General features: G+C 35.6%; 1 protein-coding gene across 1 annotated transcript in view; it reads right to left on the bottom strand.

Moving 5' to 3' along the window:
- LOC108781531 (mucin-19) overlaps nt 1-24,013 on the bottom strand; it is a 32,649-nt gene that overhangs the window by 5,415 nt on the left and 3,221 nt on the right. The window contains exons 2-7 of the mRNA XM_018549508.1: nt 14,602-15,943; nt 13,622-14,289; nt 13,082-13,138; nt 8,568-10,049; nt 8,161-8,313; nt 1,046-4,696 (exon numbers count right to left, since the gene is read on the bottom strand). Coding sequence (XP_018405010.1) covers nt 1,046-4,696; nt 8,161-8,313; nt 8,568-10,049; nt 13,082-13,138; nt 13,622-14,289; nt 14,602-15,943 — 7,353 coding nt within the window. The remainder of the gene's footprint in view (nt 1-1,045; nt 4,697-8,160; nt 8,314-8,567; nt 10,050-13,081; nt 13,139-13,621; nt 14,290-14,601; nt 15,944-24,013) is intronic.

Here is a 24,013-nt window from a genome sequence, read left to right as displayed (position 1 = left end):
TTATAATAAGGTCACTTAAAATAGTAAAAATGTATATTCATCTACGTAGTTCATTTTAACATAAAATATTTGAACACAGTTCTAATAAAAAAATTTTAGGAAAATAATAAAAATAGTTTCTTTTTAACCATGGTATAACATATGTCGTGCTCGTTAGATGACATAATCTGCAAAATAATAAATCTTTATAAAATATTTTTTGTATTATGAAATATATCAAATACTTAATACAAGCGGAATAATCTGGTGGTGTATGATATATCTAACAAAAGGTACAGTGCGTGAAAAAATTTTAAATGTGCAAATGGGCGAACAAAAGTGCTATAAATTGTCACAACTATTTACAAATTTACAATGATACTCTGTGTACAGCCGTTGTACAGCATTCGATATTTTTGACCTGGAAAAAAGTATTAAATTGCATTTCATTAAAATTACGAAAATGTAAAGCATCTATATTATGAGAAGAAAGTCTGTCAAAAGAAAAGCTATAAAGACAAGTTATAAAGTTATGCCAAGAAACTGAATTGTTAATCTATCAATATTACATAATAATTATCCAGCGAGAGAAAAAGAGTGTGTTATGAAACTTTACTTTACATTCAATAGAAATAAAAAGAATTAGAAATGCTGGCCGTTACATGAATATCCGCATTTCGCTAAGCATGAGATTATCTGCTTTCTTATGAATGTTATACTTAAGATATAATTTTGAAAAATTTCACTCTATAACTGAGAATTGAATGAATATTTGTATTCTATAAAATATATGTGTACTAAAATAACGACAGTTTTTTTTAAATTAAAAATAATTTGTAATTTTTTAAAAGTATAAAAACTGTATAGATAAAGTTTAAATAGTTATTCTAATAAAATTCTGATTTCTATTAACGTTAAAGTTCAAGTTACTTTCGCGTATAGCAACGATTTCTAAATATCTAAAGAGCCAGGAAACGCGACTCGTTTCTCAATCGCGATTTGATTCTTGATCAAATTCGTTGCACGTATAAAGTACGATTTTGATGAAAAGATGAGATAAAGATACCATTTTGTTTGTGCTTGGGACGCTAGCAGGGGGACCAAATGGTCCCGTGAAATTGGGGCCTCCAGGGGTAACGCCGATCGCATTACCAATGAGTCCAAAATCAAGGGATCCGGGGCTCTGGGCGCCTCTCGTCGGGTCATCCACGGGTCTACCATTACTATACACCGGGGCTTGATACTGGTTGTTATAAACGCCTGCTTGGTTAGCCTGGTTATAATATGGCCAGGGTGCTGGTCGGTTAGTAGTAGTGGTAGTTCTAAGCGTGAACACAACCTCGACCGGGTTCGTGGGTGAATCCGGTATTATCGTCCCGTTGGGAAACTTCCGAACCAGTCTGCCGTCCGGATAGATGCCGAATATCACGTACGGGCTGTCTACGTTTCTGCCGTCGATCACATTGTCCTCTGGCCGCTTCCGCACAATGGTCTTGTTGGGATAAATACCATAAATCAAGTAGTCACGAACAGGAGCATTGGAGGAGCTGGGTCTTGGGAGTGGAGTCATTTGGCTGCCGTTGAAACGTCCCAGATATGGTGTCGGAAATGATGATACTCGATTTAGCATAGTAGTCCGTGCGGTACTCGACATGGTTGTTGTGGTTGATGTATTTGTGCCATTTGTGGGTGGTGCGGCACTTGTTGTGGTTGTTGTTGTAGTCGTCGTTCCTTCTCCGTCATTTATCCTCGATATCGTGTTCAGATCTTCTGATTCGGTCGGGATGACCGTTGTACCTCGCGTAGTCGAGGCATCAGTCGTCTCGGTGGAGACAAGATTATCGTTTATGTCGGCAGTCATAGTGGTCATTTCGGTTGTCGATCCGACAGTGGTAGATAATGCTTCTGTTGATGTCGTTCGGAAAGTTGTTGTCGATGTCGTCGTCGTGGTCTCCGTTGTTGTCGTGGTTGCTACAGTAGACTGGACTGATGAGGACGGGATGGTTGATGCATCGGTAGAGGATATGGGAAATGTGGTGGAATCGGTTGTTGATGCGGTTGAAGATGATGTGATGGTAGGAACGGTGGTGGTGGTAGTGATGATGGTTTCGGTCGTTTGCTCGGGTTGAATGATTCTCGAACCAGCCGTCCCTTGGGCGGTTGTTGTTGACGTTGTATCCTGTAAACGGGCAATAAGATTTGGCATCTCGCTTACGAGATTGGTTAGCGTTTGAGGGGCGTTTGTTGTTATGTCGTTGAGTTGATTAGTGGTAGTGTCGGTGAAGCTTACTAAATTACGAACTGATTCCGTAATGGGAGGTTCTGTATCAAATGGCTGGGTATCGCTCGTATCGGATACCATTGAAAGTGTTGTAGTGATATCCGATGTATTTGCTATGAGGGATTGGTCGTTTGTAACCTGTAGGTCAGATGCAGGCACTATCGTGGTGGGTATCGGTGTTTGATTAGTGGTATCTACGGCGTTCGTTTGCACAACGTTTATTTCCGTCACAGCTACACTAGTGGTTAATTCCGTTACCATGTTCGTCGTCGTGGACTCGTTTACGTCAGATGTGGACAGCAGTCCCTCTGTACTCGCGGTAACAGAGCTTGCTAAGGGATTATTAGTAGTGAATAATAACCGATTCAACAACTGGGTCTCGTTACTCGAAACTGTCGTAATAGTTTGTTGTTCAGTATTGTTACTGGATGATTCAATCGGATTAGATAATTGTGAGTCAGGCATATTAGTAATTAGTTCAGAACTCATGCTGGCCGTAACCGTAGTGATGTTTGATGTTCCGGTCTTCATCTGCGAAAGGGGTATTGTGGTAACATCATCTACATCGGTGGGTCGCGCGTTAGATTCCACTAAAAAAATATTCGATCCTACAACAGGGCCGCGGGTCGAATTATCTCCTCTTTCATTTTCGAATAACTCAATGGGTGTTGTGACGTTTATACGTTCGGTAGTGCTTTCTAAAGCATTCGAAAGTTCGGAAGGTGTAGTGATAGCTTCTGACGTGTCGTTCAATACGGACACGATTCGATTTCTATCGTTTCCTACCGTGCCGTCAGTTTGAACCAACTGTCGCGTGTCGTTCATCGCTTCCGTGAAGAGAGTCTTCGCGATAGTCATTAGCTCAGTGAGTAATGTATCATTAGACGATCGGGGGTCGTTCTCCGTAACCGATTCGACGAGTCGCACGGTCGGTGTCAGCGTGGTAGTCGCGACTTCTCCATTCGTCGTTGGAGCTCGCGCATCCTGAGCTATCGTTGTCGATTCGGGATCCAATGTTGCGTTACTCTCGTTGCCTATATTACTCGATAATGTCTGTACCGTTGTTGTATTCGAGTCCAATGTAATCTGTGCGTTTATCCTTTGATCGTTAGACTGACCCTGAAGCGTAGTATTCACACCTATTGTGTTTCGAAGGGTCTCTTCTGGTTCGTTTGTCGTGATCGGTACGAACTCTACATCAAACGACTCCGTCGTTTCGTCGCTATCCGGTCCAGCTATCCGCATGGTAGTCGTCTCTTCCGATTGCGTCGGGTTCTCCGTATTCGTTGATGACGAATCCGGTATCGCGTTAGACAGCTCGGGAGAGACGGTCGTCGTGGCGGTAGGTCTTTGAACCGGTGTGTTAATCGTAGAAACCTCTTTTTGCGATATAAGCGATAGAATATTTTGCGCGTAATCGACTAATCGTGTGCGGTATGTAGATGAGAAAGCGGGTGTCGCCGTCGCACCGATTTCGATTACGTCATTCGAAATCTCTTCGGTCGTGGTCGGCTCAGCAGTGCTCGTAATTTCTGTTATTTGAAACGGATCCGTTGTGTCGAATTGCTGAATGGTATTTGTTTCTATATCCTCGATTGAGATGGTCGTTTCTGTTCGAAGTGTGGTTTCCTCAGATTGTTGCACGGTATTCGTTTCGATACTCTCCGACGTGTTCATCGCAAGTATAGTTGTCGCTTCCGGTGGTAAGTGCATCACGGTAACGTTCTCAGTGATCGGAGATGGTATCGCTGTATCCGATGTGTCATTCGCCGTTTGCAAATTTTGAGAAGCGGGCATGTATATTCTTGCGTTTACCATTTCAGTGATGGGTAGCGTTGTCACTTCCGTGGTGCTCGCGTTTATCAGCTTGTCGTTAGAAAAGGATTCTGTAGAGGACAACGCTGCTAAAGTCATATTAGCGATGCTTGTCGACGTGGCTGTTTCGGTAGTGGTGGACGGTGGTGTTATCGTGTTAACGGGGACGGTGGTTCCGGGCGATTCCGAGATGGGGACCGGAGTCGTTTCTCCTTCATTTGTGTCCAGGTTTGCGGGGGTTTGTACTGTCGTGGTGGTTTCCGGATTACCATCGATATTATTCTCGGCACCTAATTTCGAAGCGAGCGAATTGTTTGCCGATTGAACGGCAGTGGTAGTGTCTACGGTAGTGATATCTGGGGAGAATGTAGTAGTAGTAGTCGCGGTGATTGATGGAGCGATGGTGTCATTGTTGTTAGCAATATCGTTACCGGCGCCGTTAGGTACAGTAGCGTTAGGGTCTACCTTCGTTACTACGCCAGTTAGTCTTTGCCGCTGAGACACGTCTTCCGCACCCAAATTTTCATTTCTTATGCTAGCCGACTCTAACGCCTGATAAAAAGTGATGAATCTCGGCTCGCCGGGGCTGTTGATGGCAACGGGTGGTGCCGAACCGGAATTCTGCAATCAGAAATTCGGTGCGTGCGAGTGCTGTACACACTTTGGTGCAATTACGGTGACAAAGTAGTCGGGTACAAACCGGGAGGTCGGTTAACAGGAGGCTTTTCGTAACACGCGTAATCTACGTGTCGAGGGCGGCGTTTCAACTCTTAAGCGCGTTTAGCTTTGGCATGAGCTTAGTTCAAGCTTACAAAAATGCTAATCACAGCATGAACATAACAATAGTAGTTTGCGCGTTTAAGAGTTAATACGTTTTAGTTGTTCTATTTACAGATATGCGGCATTTACAGATGTGCACTCAAATGAATACTACAATTATTGTAATATATACAATATCTCTTATTAGCGATTAGCGTGTTATTTGATAAAAATATTTTTATCGCCTAAACATTTTTATGGCAAATACATACAATTATACAAATGGACGTTATATGAATTTGATACATCAGTCGCAAGTTGATAACAAGCTTGTGACAGCCAATCTAAAATCAGTTAATTTTTAAATTGATGCTTTAGATTAACTATCGCAACAAGCTTGCGATCGACTTATCATTAATGTAGAACCAGCTTGAGAAAACACGTAAGCATACACCATCTTCAGGTATACGTACGAACTAGTGTAAGAGGAAGGAAAATTGTCGCCGAATGTAAAGCCTTGATGTAACAGCCGAGACTTGTTTTTAAGATTAAAGATATTTAGAAACAGCGGGGGAACTAGTTCCCCTCTCGTCTCCGATACTTTTTTCTCTTCTTCAGGGTATTACCGACTCTTACCTTGCGTCTACAGAGGCCTCCACCGACGTACTTTCGCTGTTACATTATTACGGAAGTATTGCATTAACAATTTCTCGCACGATTACCCGATGGAAGCCTCAGAACAAACAAACGTTCGTGGCACGTGCGAAGTGCTCACGTTGTGAAAATTATCACGCGTGAAATTAATCTAATTCTAAATAATCACTTCGATATTTTGAAATACTTTATAAGAAAAGAAACTTTATAAGAACATATATTAAAATCGAATAATTTCGAAATAAATCAATAAAGGAATAGAAAAGTGAAACATATTGATAGTAAAGGATGCTTGATAGCGACGTATTCTTCTTCCGTTTATATTTTGTATCATTCTTATTTTATTGTGTGCAATAGAGAGAGAGAGAGAGAGAGAGAGAGAGAGAGAGAGATAGAAATTATAGAATGCTTACTATACATATACGAGTACATCTATTATGCACGAGTACGTACTTTCACTTCTCGCTGTCCAAGAGCGATATTTTCTTAATGAGATGGAGCATGTAAAATGTCTTTATTGAGTCAAAGTAGATTGCATCTGTATTCGATAACTGAATTTAGAATACAATATCGAGATAGAACATCAAATTATGGATAAAGATGCAATATGACAGATGGATGATAAATGTTGAAACGGACTGTGAAACGAATATCTGGATTTATTGTGAACACGTTAACAATTTCTTGGATTTATATAGTAAAATACAAAAATTTATTACAGTTTTACATTATCAAAAATTGAAGTAATCGAAAACAACTGAAGAACCACAGAGATGCATGTATTATATTTTTAATGTTATCGAAGAGTCAAAAGGCTATGATATGTTTTCGATATTTTATTTGAAATTTTATTAAAAATAATAAAAGTATTTTGTATTTCTATAATTATATATGTATATTTATTTAAATAATCCAATTATTATATAAATTTCCTATTTTTGCGGTTCTTGCGGTTATTATTGGAAATCTGTAAATTGTTTAACTTTTTGCATTGTGTACATATTCAAATAAATTTATTTTTACATCAATTGATGTAAGCTAAAAGTATCAGGAGACGCGGTAATGTCTCCATGTTCAAAAACTAAAAGACACTACAAGTAGTGTTATAAAAATACATCACGTATGTATTTGCTCAAAACAACTCAATATTACTTTTCTAATTCACTCACAATTCTGTTACGTTTGTAAATACATCATCATAAAAGTACAATAAAAATTAAACTAAAAATAATATATTTATTGCTTTTTTTTTTCTTTAAAACAAATTTATACTTTTTTTATAACAGATATATATATATATATATATATATATATATATATATATATATATTTGCAGATTTTAACTCTATATGGTTAAATAAGGACAAACAATTGCTAATCGCGTGCAATGCTAATAAATCAATACATTTATTATAAAAAAATATAAGGTTGTATGGTACAATATTTGCACATATGTATATAGTGTATGATACGTGAGTGCTATGAGATAACGTGACATGAATCGATGACCGTGCATTAATCTTCTTCGAAGTTAATAAGTCATCCTTCTAGTCTTTCAAGACGAATCCTTCTTCTAAGTGTTAGAACGTTATATTTAATGATCTTTATAAATCGACCTTAATCCCAGTATAGATCGTTTATGCAATAATTATGTTTGTGCTGATGTGCTCTTTCGAAGCGAAAGAAATGTGCCCTTTTTAGTGCGTTGATATTCACAAATGAACATAAAGTAAATCAATTAAGGCTATTGTTAATACAGTTTGAAAAATGCATCTGTAACTCGTACGACAGTTGTTATACTTCGGCTATTCGCTAAAAGAAATAAAAAAAGTAAAAAGAATGTGACGAATCGAAATGATTTCTTATTATGATTAGAGAGGGTGGTCAGATTAACGTAAGTTGTTTGCATTGATATGATTAAGTACGAGATCGCTTGATGGGGTTGACGTGATAGAGTTGGTCCACGATGGCGGCGCAACTGCTTCGGAATCCTCTGGTACCTTCGTAGGGAACACCTTTTAAGCACAGAAAATTACCTCACGTAATTTCTCCTGAAGGGAACCATTAATGCGTTCGACTTGTATACTGCCTTACCTGGGTCTTTCTGTCGTGATTTTTTTATATTACGACATTATTATGACTTATTATAGACTATGTGAAAAGTATATTTCACATACGGTAAAATAGCGTAGTATAGTATACATAAAATATTACAACTTTGTCTTGAAATAATAACAAAGTCAGATGTAATATTTAGTCATACACATATATAAAAATATATATTACAATATACTACTTTAAATTCGCAATGTCGTCGTTATTTTTAAAAATAAAAGTCTTTTTTCTATAAATACATCGACAATGTAACACGAGATATCTACAAAAAACATGTGTAATACGAAATATTTATGATAAGCGTATATTTATCATAAAATAACGAGAAATATCGTATCATGAAGTGAGAATGACGTTGACGCGAATTGCTGCTATTAAAACGTAAAAATTAAAGCTAACAAGTTTATGAATTATCGCTTTCTATTCGACTGAGTACACAGCATGTAATAAAAAGGTGATTATATAATGTGCATTAGTTAAACAAAAAAAAAAAAGGTTCGTCTCTCCTCGATGACGTTCCTCTATAAAATTTTTTCCAAAATCCTTAAAAGTCTTACCTCTATCAGTGTTGAGGCCGTAGTCGATGACGTTGTGATCGATGGTACCACAGCTTGACCAACGGACGGTTTTCTTACAAACAATTCTGCTCCTTTATATCTCGCGCTGAATCTTGGCGGGGAACCGTTAGGTGTTATCCTGGGGGCTGAATTCTATACGTAGAAAAAATAATATATTGTAGTATATTTTTTTCTAAAAAGTATGAAAATTACAACATATTTTTAAAATAAGAAAGAAATATTTCTCTATGTGAAAAAAACTTCTGTTTGAATATATCATAAAAATATAAGATTATTTTTTCAATTATAGTGATATTGTATAGATACAATTAAGATTTATGTATTAATTTAACTTTATATTGAATAGAAAACAAATGGTTTTCTCTGAAAATTATTTAATCACTCACCCCTGTATTCACATTAGAATAAGCTCCGGAGAAGATAGGGGTCTTGTCACCTAAGTTGTTCAAGAGCGGTGCCACGGTGCTCCGTAGTTGCTCCAGCAGCGTAGTGGTATTCGCAGTGAGATACGTACTCCTAGTAGGATTGAAGATGTTGGAGTTGCCGCTATTACCATTGCTGTTTCCGGCGATACCGGATACTCGCGAGGTGGTATCATTCGAGGTGTCGATCCTCACGCTGACTAACGGATCGGAGGGCGAGGCTCGAGTGCTCGGTTCAACTTGAGCGTGATACTTGGTCGGCTTTGGAGTGATATCTACGCTGATTGTCGTTTGCTCGACTGTCGCCGGCGGCTGAACCACCAGCTGGCTGGTTGGCACCTCGGAATGCCTCCTATAAGTCGATGTTCGCGGACGGAATTCTCGTCGCTTTGTCTGCGTAAGCGTCGCTTCCGTACTGAATTTCTTGGGAATGGAGTCGTATGGCGTGAAAACGCCGGATTTCTTCCGGATGTACCTACTAGTAGGTCCGGCGGTTCTCGATGTCACCATAGAAACCGTCACCTTATCTGGCTGTTCTTGACTCGTATAACGGGATCGAACGCTGCTTTTACTCGAATCGCTTGGGGTTGTCATCTTTTCTTTATTGCTCGACAACTCTTTCGCATCCGGAATATAAACGGGATATATTTGTTCTGACGTCGATGGTGTAGACGACGAAAGCACATCGTTTGCCGTGGTAATGGTCGGTGGTAGTGTAATTTCTTGAGGGAATTCCGTGGGGACTTTAGATTCTGTTGATGCATCAGTTACAGCATCTGATGTTGCAGTAACAGTTTCACTGAATGTTTTATCTAGCTTCAGCGGTACGACAGTTGTAATGATGGTGTTTTCCTCTATAGCTTCCACCGTATTCGTCAACTCTTCGTCCCGCGATGCCGTGCTCGGGGATCGGACTTTTGTCGTATCAACAGTCGTGGCGGCCGCCGTTCCTTCTACGGGAACGGCACCGCGATGTGAAGCTGTAATTAGACGTGGTATAACGTTGAATTCTGTAACGCTCTTCGACGATGTTTCTTCGATGAACGAAGAAGCTCTTTCAGAAGTCACTCGGATTTTTTTAGTCGTACCAGCGGGTGATCGAAGTGAAGATTTGACATTTCGATCTTTCGATGATTTTCTGGTCTCTAAGATCTTCCACCTGTCTCTCACGGTTGATTTTTCCTTCGGTGCACCCGCAATTGTACTTCCATGTGTGGCACGAGTACCAATGAGCTTGTTGGTACTCGCTTTTGTTGTTTTCTCTACGTTTCTGCTTTCGCTGACCGTCGAAACTTCTTTCGCTTTTGATTTATCGGAATAAGCGGTCGTCGTTACATCGAAATTGTTCTCGTCAACATTTAGTTCGGGTTTGATTAATCTTCGGGCTAACTCCAGTTTCAGCTTGGATCTTTCGGAGAAGAGACTCGTCAAACTTGGTTTCGTGGCCTGAAAAGGTCGTTGAAAGAGCTCCATTTTAAGGACGCGACGAAAATCGCCAAGCGTTCGTAAGCAACCTGCCGAAAGCTCAGAAGTAAATTCTGTTAGTACGGCGATCTCGTACAAGGCGTTCGTCTTCCTCGACTCGAAGCAACGTTCTCAAGACTGTTCGCAAAATTCACTCGTGGAAACGTATTTATTCTCTTTTACATGATAACAGAAAAACTAATATATAGATCATCTAAGGAGAACTACATCCACCCTTTATTTTTTAAAGGAGGAATAGAAGTCTGATGAATTGACGAAAGAAGACGATCCATGCAACCAGTTGGCTAATGACATACCCGAACCAAGATTTCGTTGGCGTGGACTGAAATTTTAATCGTTCTCGTCAAACCACAATCTAAATAAGAATACTATATTTTTACACCTTGCAAAGCAAGATAACATAATATATGTAATGTAATAAGTAAGCGAAATCGTCTACGAAAGTATGCATTAATAAAAAATATTCGAGGAAACACAAATATACGTTACGTGCATGAAATTTAGTAAATTATTGAATACTATTACAAATTACAAATTTATATAATTTTTTGGAGAAATATAAATTATCTTTTTACAAAAAAAAATAAGTCCTTATTTACAAGTCTATATATACAGTATTTACAAATACATATTTATGTTGAATCAAATCAGATTTTTTTAGCATGTAATTCGAGAAAAATGCATTTCTAGCTAAGCTTAAAATGATTTATATTACAATAAATAACTGATATTTAAAACTATTATTTATGAGCGAGCAATTGTGCTCTTTCACTTAGTTTTAATTGAATGTATCCTTCTAATAAGTAATTATATGTACCGTAATTACGTATCATTTTTTAAACTATTTGCTTCCGTACTTCTAGCAAATAATAGATACAGTTCATGGGGCAGAATCATTAAATTACCTTTCTATTTCTTTTTTTCTACTACCAGTGTATCGGTCTCCTTTACTTCTTTCCATTAGACAGCAAAGCAATACATTCTTATAAAAAGCTGAGTATCAGACAAAGGAGATTAAAACATGTTGTATACCGTGACACATTTATTTAACGTTGCAGAATTATTACACGACGTTTAAATACTTTTTTATTTCGCAAAAAATAACTGAAAATAACTAGCACTCTATTTCGCACTTTATATTTAGTACTGCAATTAACAAACCTATAATAATAAACTTTCAAGGCAAATCGAGAAGCATCAAATTAAGATCGATTATCTGTTTGAATAACAACGTGGCCATTATTTGATTTGCTGTAATGACCTACCAACGAATATACTTTCTCTCCTCGACTAACTGACAATGTAAGAAGAAAGAGACAGGTTGATTATATCAAAGTCAGTTTGCAAAATCTCGAAACCAATTCATTCATTGCACGTCAATAATAGACATCTATTCATCTCTTATTCCCGGTCGTTTCATTAAGGGTACTTGAAAGTAAAACTAGGATCGCAATCGAAAGATCAGCAAAAGATTATAATGAAAGATTTAAGACTGTTCCGCGACCTTTTTGCAATTGATATATCTTGAGAAAACTTCTTGTCGAGGATTCGCCACTCCTTGCGTCACGATAGCGTTCAAATCCAGTCTCATTTGGATGTTCATTGTCGCCACGTTCCTAAAGCTTCTGCAAAATGCGTTTCAAAAGCTTTCCGGCGAAAGCTTTGAAGAGCAGATTCTTCAAAATCGTAACTGTTTCCGTCACGTTTTACCACCACCAAGTTTAATCACCAAGCTTTACTGGCAGCGTCAGTCATAATGTTAATAATGCATCATTGTCCAGTTCTGATTGGTTCTTAATGATGCATTTAACGTGAGTTTGCGTTTATAGCAACCAATACACCATTCCTCATTTCATACTGTAATTCTTGTCAAGATTTAATACACCGATTGTAGTGATCTCGAAAAGCTGTCGCATTCAACGATTGACGATCGTAAGAAACGGATCTCTTTTCGCGATACACTTCTCGATGAAAAATAAAATCAGACCGAAATCTTAATCTTTTTATCCAAATACTGGAAATAAACACGTGGTAAGGAAACATATACCAAAGTTGATATTTTTCTTATGGATGGACACCTTTCTAGTTGATATCAATTAAAAGTAATATAATATCAACGTTATATAATTTCGCAATCAACATTATAATGAATATTGAACCATTGAACTCTTTCTTAAAACTGACCCAATTATCACTTTTTAGAGTGAGATTTCACTCCAAAGAATTTAGAGAATATGTAACACATACCATGTGTTCCATTTATATTGTTGAGTACGAAATTATCACATTGATGTTATGTTCTTTTTAGTTGGTGTCGAGTAGGTGTTTAAAAAATTTAAGGGAAGCTCCAGAAATCTCGAGAGCATAAATGGGAATAATAAAGCGATTTCTCAGCTGGATTAGTGCGCAATTCCAAACTGCCATTAAAGTTCTGACCAAACTACCGCTGTGTTCTTACTTGTCGCGTATCTGGGTCGAGTATCGAAGTTAAGGGGTTCGTGGGAGGAGAGACGTGCAATATTACGTCTGTCGCAAGCGCATTTTCCATAGTTTCGTTTTTTTCAGATACATGCATCGTTTTCGTGCTGGATCGTATATGCCGTCGGAATGTGTGTTCCTTTGAATGTTCCTACGTAGGGCATTTTTTTAACTTTATACAATTGTAAATTATGAGAATTATACACATCAACGAGGGAAAAGTCACCACCATATTAATTAATTTTATTTCTACCGTATCATTCCTTTACGCGTTTATCAATATAGATGTACATGCTAATTGTTTGAGATAAAGATTCAAAAGATTAGCTATTTCATGCTAAAGATGCAACCTTTTTAACATCCACAGATTTAACTGTCTACAAATGGCTTAAATTGAAAGAAATAAGATGCATATTAATGTTATAAATCGTTAATATGTTAAGAGTTAAAGTAAATTAATATAATTATAATAGTTAATTTACCAAATATGTCGAGAGACCTGCATGCTGTCTTACCTGCAAGCTGGTCCTAGTTGTACTTTTTCCTTCAGTAGGTTTCGGGTTAGAATTTTTCTGAAAGTATTCTTTGACTAAGTGCGTTTGTTTTATTGTTAATTTTTTCATCAGTGTTATTAATACAATATATATTTTATGAAGATTTCACAACAAAAATTTAAAATATTGCGAAATTTTGTAAAAAAGTTTTGAAGTGCGTTTAATACATTTATGTCGTATTATAATAATTTTAAATAAGTAGATATATAGACATATTATAAAAACTGTAATTTTACAATAACTAAGTATAATAATTTAAATAATTAAAAGTAGAAATTAGACAGATGAGATAATTTAACAAATAAATAAGTACATAAAAAAATATATCTGTTTTTATATTATGTTATGCATTTTACATTCTGAATAAACAAACTTTAACTATTATCTATGTCTTTTTCGTCTCATTTTAATCAAGATTCAACATAAAACCACACTTTATAGGCAACTAATTTGTTAAAGATAAAAAAGAAATTTTTCGAATATAAATAAATTCAAACTCACCAATTGAGACAATCTAGCTCGAAATGCAGGAGGATAATTGTCACTCTCGGGTTCTGTTCCCTTGGGTAGACCAAAGCTTTCGGATTTGTTGAAGGTTTTACTGCCTCTTGTTGTGCTCTTTGCCGTGACGCCCGATACGATATCGCTTTCGTCCTTTACTTTTGGCCTTTTGGTGCCTCTTCGTCCGGCTTTTGTATTATTTAACGGCGTTTCGGTGCTCATCGGTGAATCAGTGGACAAGACAATTTCGTTGGTCTGATCTCGATTGATTGGCGCGGATGTAGTTGAAGAAGAAGCATCTTGACTGATGTGACCAGGTCGACGTCTGAGAGTCCATCCGGGATTACCACGTAATTGCGTTTCACTTTTAGGCGTAGTGGTCCTTGGTTCTGCAACAATCGAGGACGATGCCTCGGTCGAGGTCTTTCGACCACGAAAACCTAAACCGTAATTGAAAAAGTCTTCCTTCGGGGGTTTAATTGCTCGAGAACTTTCTCCTCTATCTCTTCCTCTGTTGCGTGAAACTCGCTCAGTCGAAGTGGACGTTCGAGTCGTTGTCGATGGTCTGATCGTTGTTGTAGAACTGGATGTCGTAATCTCGGTGTCCACAGAAGGAATAGTCGTAGTTTCAACGGTTGTCACTTTCGGAATGTAAGCAGTAGTAACATCTGAAAAAAATGTGATTATTTTTAAAATTATGCCAAAGTAATATAGAAATATTGCGTTTCTTGTTATCGATTAACTTCTAATTCTGAATTTAAGAATGAAACAGTATTTGAATTATTTAAAAGTTTTTGTAAAAAATATAAATGTAATTAATCCAAATATTGCCTCAGAGATTTTATTATCAAATGATCGCTAATAAAATAAAAAAACAATAAAGTGATATTTATATAAATGAAGATAATGTCTCCTTGAGACAGATTGTTAATTTATTAGTACTATATTAATTAATGTTTCAAGATTAAATTATAAATTACCAAGATTGCTCGTAGTTGTGCGTGACCGACTTCTGGATTGCACCCGGATGTCTTGCTCGTCTACCTTGACTTCCGCTTTTGATCTGCTATCCTTGGACCTTCGCTTTCCCTCAGACGTTCGTCTGTCGTTACGTCGTGTGTCCGTTCGTTTATTTGCATTCGTTTCAGAATCGGTGTCTGTATTTCTTTGTCTATCGCTGTTTCTTGCTTCTGCCGTGACCGCATCTCTCGACTTATGTGCGGAACGGCCTCTCGAATTGACGTTCTTCGAGCTAGATCTGTGTCTAGAATTGGAGGATCGTCTATTCGTCTCCGCAGTTGTGGTGTTGCTGGATCTGGACGAACCTCGGCGGGAAGTACTTCCGGAATTCGCGGTCTCGAGATTAGGATCCCTCGTTTTGGATCTGTTACGAGATTTCGATCGATTAGATTGTCTACTTTTCTTCGTGTTCGATCTTGCGATATCGTTGCTTTCCACCTTTTCCCTGTCCGACCTTGAAGCTTGTCTCGGGGATACACTGACGGACGAAGCCGTGGCGGATGTTAAAAGATTGACGTCTTCATCATTTTCAACCGTTAGAGGAACGTTCACTCTTATACTCTCGGAACCCGACAACAGAACATCTTTTGCTTGGTCTTTTGGACTGCCAGAATTGTTCGTGCTTTTCGTATCTATTTTCTTTGACACGTTTGCTTTCGAAGTATCGTTCTCGGCCTTTGAATATTCCAATTGTGCTTCCTTTTCTAATTCCTTGCTCAGACTTTTTTCCACATTTTCATTTTCTGGAGATTTTCTGGTTGGAATTAATTCACCTTTCGATTCTCTCCCGTGATTTACAGAAATCTTTCTTCCTGTTCTCGATCTCAAATGATCCGACTTCGTGAACACTTCGTGATCCAACTTTACATTGTCCACCCAGACGAGAGATGCGTCCGAAGACGTTCTTCGGGAAGCTGCCAATCGTTTCGGCGTTCGTGATTCGGACGCGTTCTCTTTATTGTCGTCCCTTGTTATTTCTTCTTTAAGAGCCTGCGTGGCGTACGATTTTTGACGATTTCGTGAATTATCGACACTAGTATTCAAATGCCTCGAACTTGTCCGTGATGTATCAGTGGAATCATCTACCGCCTGTGATTGCTTTAATTTTGACCGCGACCTTATCGGACCTTCTCTCGCCAAATGCGTTTCATGCTTTTCTAAGTTCGTAACTGCTTCTAAATGAGAACTCTTAGTCTTATCGCGAGGCAACCTGGTTTCCGATGTAGAAGGACTATTCGATTCTGTCGTTGATTTGGAGTTGTATCGCGCGGTACCACGATTCGTTATTTTCTGTCCATCCGTCTGAAAATGTGCAGTGTGTTACATATTTATAGTGATTTTATCATCATTTTATTTAGTGGGTCAAACTATTATTAATTAGTTGACTACATTATTTCTCTCTGTCACAAATTTTTGTTTCTGAAAAACAGGAAAAGAGATTTTGTTAAATTTCTGGAACAGAACGTTGTTACGTTATGATTACTTCATTAAAAACGTTCTGTTCTAAAAATTTTACAAAATCATTAACCCCATTAAAATCCGTACAATTACTGAAGATGCTTCTAATTATAATTCAGTATCAAGATGTTTTTTTATGTTAGTTAAATAATTAACGATAATAGTGTTAATTATAAATGCGCAGCATAAGAACTTTCATGAGAATGGATTACTGCACGTGCTCTGAGTACTTAGAAAGTATATAAATAGTCGCCCGAGGACATTTTAGAATCGCTTATGTGATCAATAATCGATCAATTAATGGCTACAATTGTTCGATTAACGTATGTAGTCAGACGATTATGATTGCAGCGCTTTAATATGAAAAAGATAAAATGTATTGTTAATCAAAAGTACACTTCGAGAGGAAAAACATCCTAGAGAAATACACGGCAACTCGATTGCAAAGATACCATACCTGATGAAATTGCAGGAAGGTATCAATTATGTAATTAGAGGAATAAGAGAATCCTCTGAAATTGGGATTAACGCAAATGGTAATAACTGGTTTTGACGGGTCCGATCGATCAACTATCGTTGACAATAATGTCTGACAAACGCAATTAATCGCATTTCCAGTTACGGCAAATAGGTCGTATTCGTCACAGATTATACCTTCATCGTCAGCGTTAATAAGCGGCATTAAAATCCTCGTGACTACATTGACCTGTCGATGCTTAGAGGAAAACGGCTCTAGCGTGCACACTTCTCGTTTGAAATTTTTCTCCCTCCTTCTTCGCAATTGCAACAAACTTGTTTTCAATATTGGATGTTTGCACAAGATGCAAATGAATCGGCGGTATCGTTTAAATTTTGATCTGTCTCATTTTATGAAGCAGTTATTGTAATTTTTCGTATCAAATTAATTCGCAGCGAATCGATAAAACCGTAATTCCTTTATGGACAAATCTAATAATCCATTGACTTAATAATATAGAAGCTTAGGAGATATCGCTTTTAATGATATATTTCGAAGACCTAATTAAATTAAATAATTGATCTACAATCAAAATTGAAGAAAAGATTTACAAACTTAAGGAATTCTAACAATTTAAATATTTCAAGAGTTCTCAGTTAATTGATTGATGCAAATAAGATATTTTGTGTATTTATTGTATAAATATTATATTAAATGATAATTCTTTAACGCTAAAAAATTGTCAACAATACTTATTTCCGGATCTTCAAGATCTCTTATAATCAGTAATTTCTAAATCTCAAAAAAATTCTTCTTCATCATCCATATGGGCAAAAACATCTAAATATATATTTCATATTTCTACATATGAAATAAACAATGTGATTCTTTAAAACAACAGCTGTGATCGTGCGCTATATTTATGATGTGTGAATATGCGTTCTAGCTTCATTATTAAGTCTAAGTCTTTTAGTTGTCGTACTATCGTTACTGAAAGTAAAAGTCGGTGTATCACGTCACGCCACGTTATTCCGCAAGACATGCTGTTAAAAACGAACTGTCGCGAATCTAGTCGATTTGCGCGTAATCAAAACGAAGAAAATTGGAGAACAAACTCGGAAATTAGTATGCAAATTTGATGCCTTTCGGTATATAGATGAAAGATAAGAAGACTAATCAAGTTATTTAGCGACCAGGAAGCAGTCTTTAACGTTCGTTTTTTACCTATTGACATATATATATATATATATATATATGTTTTACTATCCCACCCTCCTCCCAATCACTCCCACCAATCAATTTCGTTATTTCTATAACTAAAAATTCAGTTTAATTCGACATTAAAACAGCAGACCTGTGCATTATTTTCAATTTAGCGACAACATTTATATTCAAGGACAAAAGGATTAAAGAGCAGTAAAAGACCAGTGTCTCGCATATGTTTCTTTTTTGTGAAAAATCTTCATAATGCGGACATTTTTAGGGGAAAACGAGGATTGCAAGATATTTCATACTAAATATTAAAATAATTAAAAATGAAAAAACATAAATATTTTTATGACAATATATAACGCGGAATCGACTAATTTGTTTGGAAAGAAGCGCACATTGTCGATGGAATTTATAAAGAAAAGAAAGGAAAGGTGGGTAGAGAGTTCCGGGACGATTCATGTAAAAAGGAAAAGTAATGCAAATCGCGAAAGAAAGTCGAATTAGTACGATTATGACGCGTAGAAATCGAGAAAATTTTTGGATCGCCTGACTGCCTGACGATTATTATTACGAAATGGATGCTTGTAACACGCCGTGCGGATATTGGAAAAGTTCTTCGGACAGGTGAGAGGCTCGACTTCGCTCCGCGAAGGTTGACTGCTTCCACACCATCGAATCAAAAGGGTCGTCTACGTCTGGACGCCATTGTCCTTGTCTCCAGTACCCCGGTGGAATTTGTATCAATAATATTATATTCAACACATTTAATTCAAGCAAGTTTCATATGAAATGACCTTCCATACTTCTTGACGTATCGCCTTCTTGCGAAAGTCCGCAACACACCATATTGTGAGGTTGTTACTCGCTCTGTCTTTATTCAGTCTTTGTTTGTATATAAAATATTGTTTCCATTTACGAGCTATATATAATTTACTGTTTCCTTATCATTAATTTCACACATAGTTAGCTTTAAGTGGATGTATTAGTTACGCTTAAAACAGTAAAGAGTAATGGAAATAATTAATAAATTTAAAACGTATAAATAATTATTTTAGTTTAATAAATTTGTTTTATATTCCATTTTTGTGGTAATAATTATCGAAATTATTATAATATTATATTTTAATAATTAATTTTGATAATTATATAAATATATAGTTAGATTTTACATCAATGCTTGTAAAAAATTTTTCTAATTGTAAATATGCAAGAAGATATACAATTGTGGAATATCAGTGTTCCACAATAAAACATATTTCAAGGATAAAAAATTGAAAGTTTTAATAATAAGAGGTATTTAAAATTATAATTTAAAAAAATGCTTGAATTACTTAGCATTTTTGGGTGACACAAATACAGGAAGTTTTTAAATATTGCGGTACTTTGAAGGTTTCTTTGCAAATCATTGTCTTATTTATTATCTTTATGTCACGCATACATATTTAATGAAAGTATACATAAGCGACCTAAAAAAAACTGGTCCGAATGGGCCAATTTTCAGGGTGTGGTCTCGGCGTCCGACCCAACTCAAGCGACAGTTTACAACAGAGTTTGCTTAAGGATCGTTACTTTCACCCAAACTTTAATTCTTTCTTAGGAAAATATATATTATCTTTATTTAGAGAACACGATCAGCATATTTAAGCGTAAATAAATGATAGAATTTTTGCAGTTTAAAAAAGCCAATCAAGTTAGGAAATTTTATTCTTTATTAAATTTGGATAAACTTTGTACACTTTATTCAATTTAGATTATTTTTATTAAAAATATAATTACTATAATATAAGATAATTTAATACTAACTATTATTTGATTATAGCAAATTATAATCTTTACCTAAAATTTTTCTAGAAGGATTAACTTCCTTAATTTATGTGTGTTCTTCTAAAGTTAAATTTCCGATGATTCTGAAATATTATATATTATGTCTCTCTATTGACAGAAAAATAACATGTCTCAAATTTAGCATCTTTTCAATAGAACAGTTCGAAAAGTCTGAATTTAAACAGCATTTTAATTAAGATAATGAATATACATAATTTCACTTTTGTCCACCTTATATTTTTAATTATAATGTATACTTTAAAGTGTCATAAATTCTTAAAACTGTTTTAAAATATAATTGTTTTTGAACACTATAATCTAAATGCTAATTTTTTACTTGTGTCGCTTTTCCATCAATAGAACATAATGTGAGCATGTAATGTGAAAATGTATTTTGAGTCTGAAAATAGATAGTTTCCTGTATTTATATATGTATACTGTATAGTTCTATTAAATTAATATATATATAAACAAAAGATATAAGATTAATAATATTAATTATACAATATATATTTTAAATTATATTAAAAATTAACGTGTGATAATATTAAATAAATATTAATATATAGAGAAATGTTTACACTCGAATGATACGTGATTAAATGGTATCAAAAAGCTTTCCGCATCTGCAGGCAAATGTGAAATGCATCACTTGAATGCAATAATCTTGACTAAGAGTTTAAACGTTGCAATGCAATATAAAGCAACTTTTCCCGTTAACGAGCGAAATCGAACGATAGCTGAAGGACACTCGAGCATATATACAAACATCACAAAGTTGAGTGCAGCGTAAACGACGTGAATAGGTTGCTACGTGAATAGGCAGTTAATACTTTCGACTTCTGACCTTTCGGGATAATTATGTGTTTTGAATTTATACGATCGAATTAATTTATGCGTCCCGCTATTTACTGCTCCTTAAAAATTAACATCGATTTCATGCATCCGTCTTTGAAACCACTACTACGGAAATCACTACTGAAAATCTGCAAAAAAGAGAAAGCACATCGATATCTAATCTAAAGAAAATATATTAAATATATTGAGACATTTTAAGAGAAATTTATGAAATATAATAATGATTTTGTTCGTTTATAACTCTCTGACAAGTAGTCATACATATATCAAAAGTCTTTCTTATCCCGTGTATAATCTCTTTTATGGATAGTTTTACATATTTAAATTAATGTATTCGCACATGTAAAAAAAATGATTTTTAATATAAGATTCGATTTTGCATTCAAATTCTTTGTTGAAAAAAGAGAGAAAAGGACGCGAGAAAGCTGTAAAATATTACTATAACTTTCGAAAAGAAATAAGCATATTGTGTAATAATAATTTATTTGATCAAAATGTGACACATTGCATGCAGATTTTTTGCTATAATACATAAATTTATGATACTAAAAAGTTGGACTTTTATAATATAAATTCGAATAATAATTCAACGCAGTATCAGAGGTTTTATTTAATGATGAGAACGAGCGTTTATTGTTCGCGATTCAATTGTCTGAGGAATGAAGTGCAAAAAGAGACTGCGCTTGTTCAGAAATGAAAAGTACTTTCTCGTGATATGACAATTGAAATTATTCATGATATATCGTCTTATATATTATCGAGAAACATCTTTTCTAACGAAATTATGTCTACGTTTGCTATTACTTTTTTGCTTTCGCTTTATCTGACTGCACTTTCCAATCAGTTCAAAGTTGATCTTATAATAAGACATACTGACACACAAAAGAAAAAAATAGATCTCGTTAGGTAGGTTAAAGTTGAACCTATAATCCCATTTATAACGCATTACGTAATACGCCACGACGAGAGAATTTATCAAAGCTCAAATTTCGAAACTGTGAAGTGTAGCGATTTTTATATTTGCTGCTTTTCAGCAAGTTATTCATGGAAGGAAGGGGGACAAAAGAAAGTTCTCAAGAAAAGATTGATATACATACACTACATACATTTGTGCATTTACTGCCGTGTATCCGTATATTGTAGATAACTTCGAACGTGTCATACTAAAATAGTTTTCATTTTTCTCGCGTTATTTCTCGGATAATTGATACCACGAACAATAAACATACGTTCTCATAATTAATTAAGACAGTTGGAATTACGTTGGATCATTATTCGAATGTTACAGGTAGAACGTGTAAGAAAATCATTTTACCGTTGCAACTACTTCGCATTACAATTGTGATTACAGGTTTCCAGAAACTTTGTGTAAATGAGTTACATTAACAATGAGTTTAATGTGCGTTGCAATATAATGTACGATTGCGGATATAATTAAGAAAATAATTAAATATACTATATTATCATTTACTCCAATTTTATTTATGTATTAATAAAAAAAAAATTTTTTGTACTCTTAAAATATTATTGTATATCGTGCACAAAGCTAGGAATGTATTTGAAATACTTTTATTTGAAAAACAGTATTTGTAAGATAATTGTATCTTATACAATATTTCGAAGCATAAAAATGTTTTATATTTTATATGAATATATAAAAGTATTTTGTAATTTATATTTCAAATACTAAACATGACAATTAATCTTATTATCTCATATGAAATACATAAATATGAAATACTCAAATATTCTTGGTTTAATATTTTTAACATAAAATTTCGTTTCCATTTTCTTTCATAACAAAAAAAATGATGTAAGTTTTACGTTATTTCTGACATTCAATTAACTTTGTAGAATATAATTAGTCATAATTTTTTCTCTTCTCTGTATTCTTAATGTAATTAATATATCGCAACAGTATCACCCAATTAGTATACCTTGTAACACTATGTCGGATAAAGTTCGATTGCCATACGTTAATGATGTGCATCCTAATCTCTTCGCACTAGACGAAGCTGTCCGAGTAAATAAAGACGAGACAGGGAGATATGGCAAATAAATCAGGAAGTCTGTTGAGGTAAACGATGCAGAAGAAGCGCTTTCTCCGATGGAAAACTCGATTTAGATCGCACTCGCGCACGCTTGTGCAACGTGCTACATCCGTCTGCGACGTGCACTTCGTCGGTGCGCGTTTGTGTACTCGTACACGCAATAAAGCATCATAGGCGTGCATTTAGCGTGATATATACGCAACCGCGTGCGCACGTACGCGAGCACGTTTCGAGATTGAACGAAAGTGCTGAAACGTCGATTGTTAATCATACGGAGCTAAATTATAAAGCGTTCCTTCGGGCAAAGGGTATATACTACGACATGCGTGACGAACGTTTGTTAGATATCGATCGCACGTTTTACTAGGGCGTATTGCGTAATTTGCTTTTCTAATTAAAGGCCTCGCACCAACCGCCTATCGGGAAAGATACGAAGGCAAGAAGGCCTCGCGACTGATATCCATTTGTAGAATTGATTACGATGTTAATCAATGACTCTGACACTTCACTCGCCGATCGGAAGCAGCGGATCAAGATACAAGCTTGAGAAATCGACAAAATGTAACCGACTCTCACTGATGATTTAAATACTTTCGCTCATGTATAAAAAGTGTGCAACTCAGTGTGTTATATTTTTCAATTTTATGTCTTAATTATAATAAATTATAAAATGTTATAGAGAAATAGGAAAGCAATAGTCAGCTGAAACACAAAGTTATAATTAAATCATAATGATATTATAGTACATCAATCATATTTATGACGTCATTAGTCACTTAAAAATAAACTTACGAGTATAAATGACAAATAAGATTGTGATAATATTATCATGACTTCCGTGTTCTACTTAAGTAGTATAGTATTTATACTTGAAACTGTAGTCTCATTGTAATATTAAACTATAATGAGTATCAGAATATGCAAATAATCTGTGTTTCGACATCTTAGCGTTATCGTGATTATTCCGAGTACATCTCCGTGTTTAATTCAAGAATGATCTATTAAACTACATTTCTGAGGACATTAATAGTTAAAGACACATAGGACATTACATATGACGTGGTAAGAGGCGTCCGCCTTGAACTGTGTGCGCCGATTTCCGTCGGGACGATTTACAAATCGCGAGATCTTCATACCGTTACATAAATTATCCGTTATTATGATGAAACGAAAGATGTCGACGACGCTTTGTAAGCACTTACTCAATAATAAAAAAAAGTTGTCCTGGAATAAGAAATGTTTGTCTTACGTAATGCGTTATTAAATCTATAAGAAAATCATCTCGCTCTTGCTTCCATTAGATTATGATCGTCAGTGCATACAGCGGAATAATTATCAACATCACGCTTACGTTCACCGAAGGAATACGCGTTGTAGGTAATCGCGAATACTATAATGAAAATGAAATTGTCCAATCTAGAACTTAACGATCGGGTAGCATCGACACAATCTTAATTCTCTTCAGACTTCGCGCGTGTTGACTTTTTGATTAATTAGATTATTAAAGAGATA

Source organism: Cyphomyrmex costatus, unplaced genomic scaffold, assembly GCF_001594065.2.
Source record: "Cyphomyrmex costatus isolate MS0001 unplaced genomic scaffold, Ccosl1.0 scaffold826, whole genome shotgun sequence".
Classification (NCBI taxonomy): Eukaryota; Metazoa; Arthropoda; class Insecta; order Hymenoptera; family Formicidae; genus Cyphomyrmex; species Cyphomyrmex costatus.
Note: the sequence above shows the minus strand (reverse complement) of the source record. Positions and strands in the feature narration are given on the sequence as shown.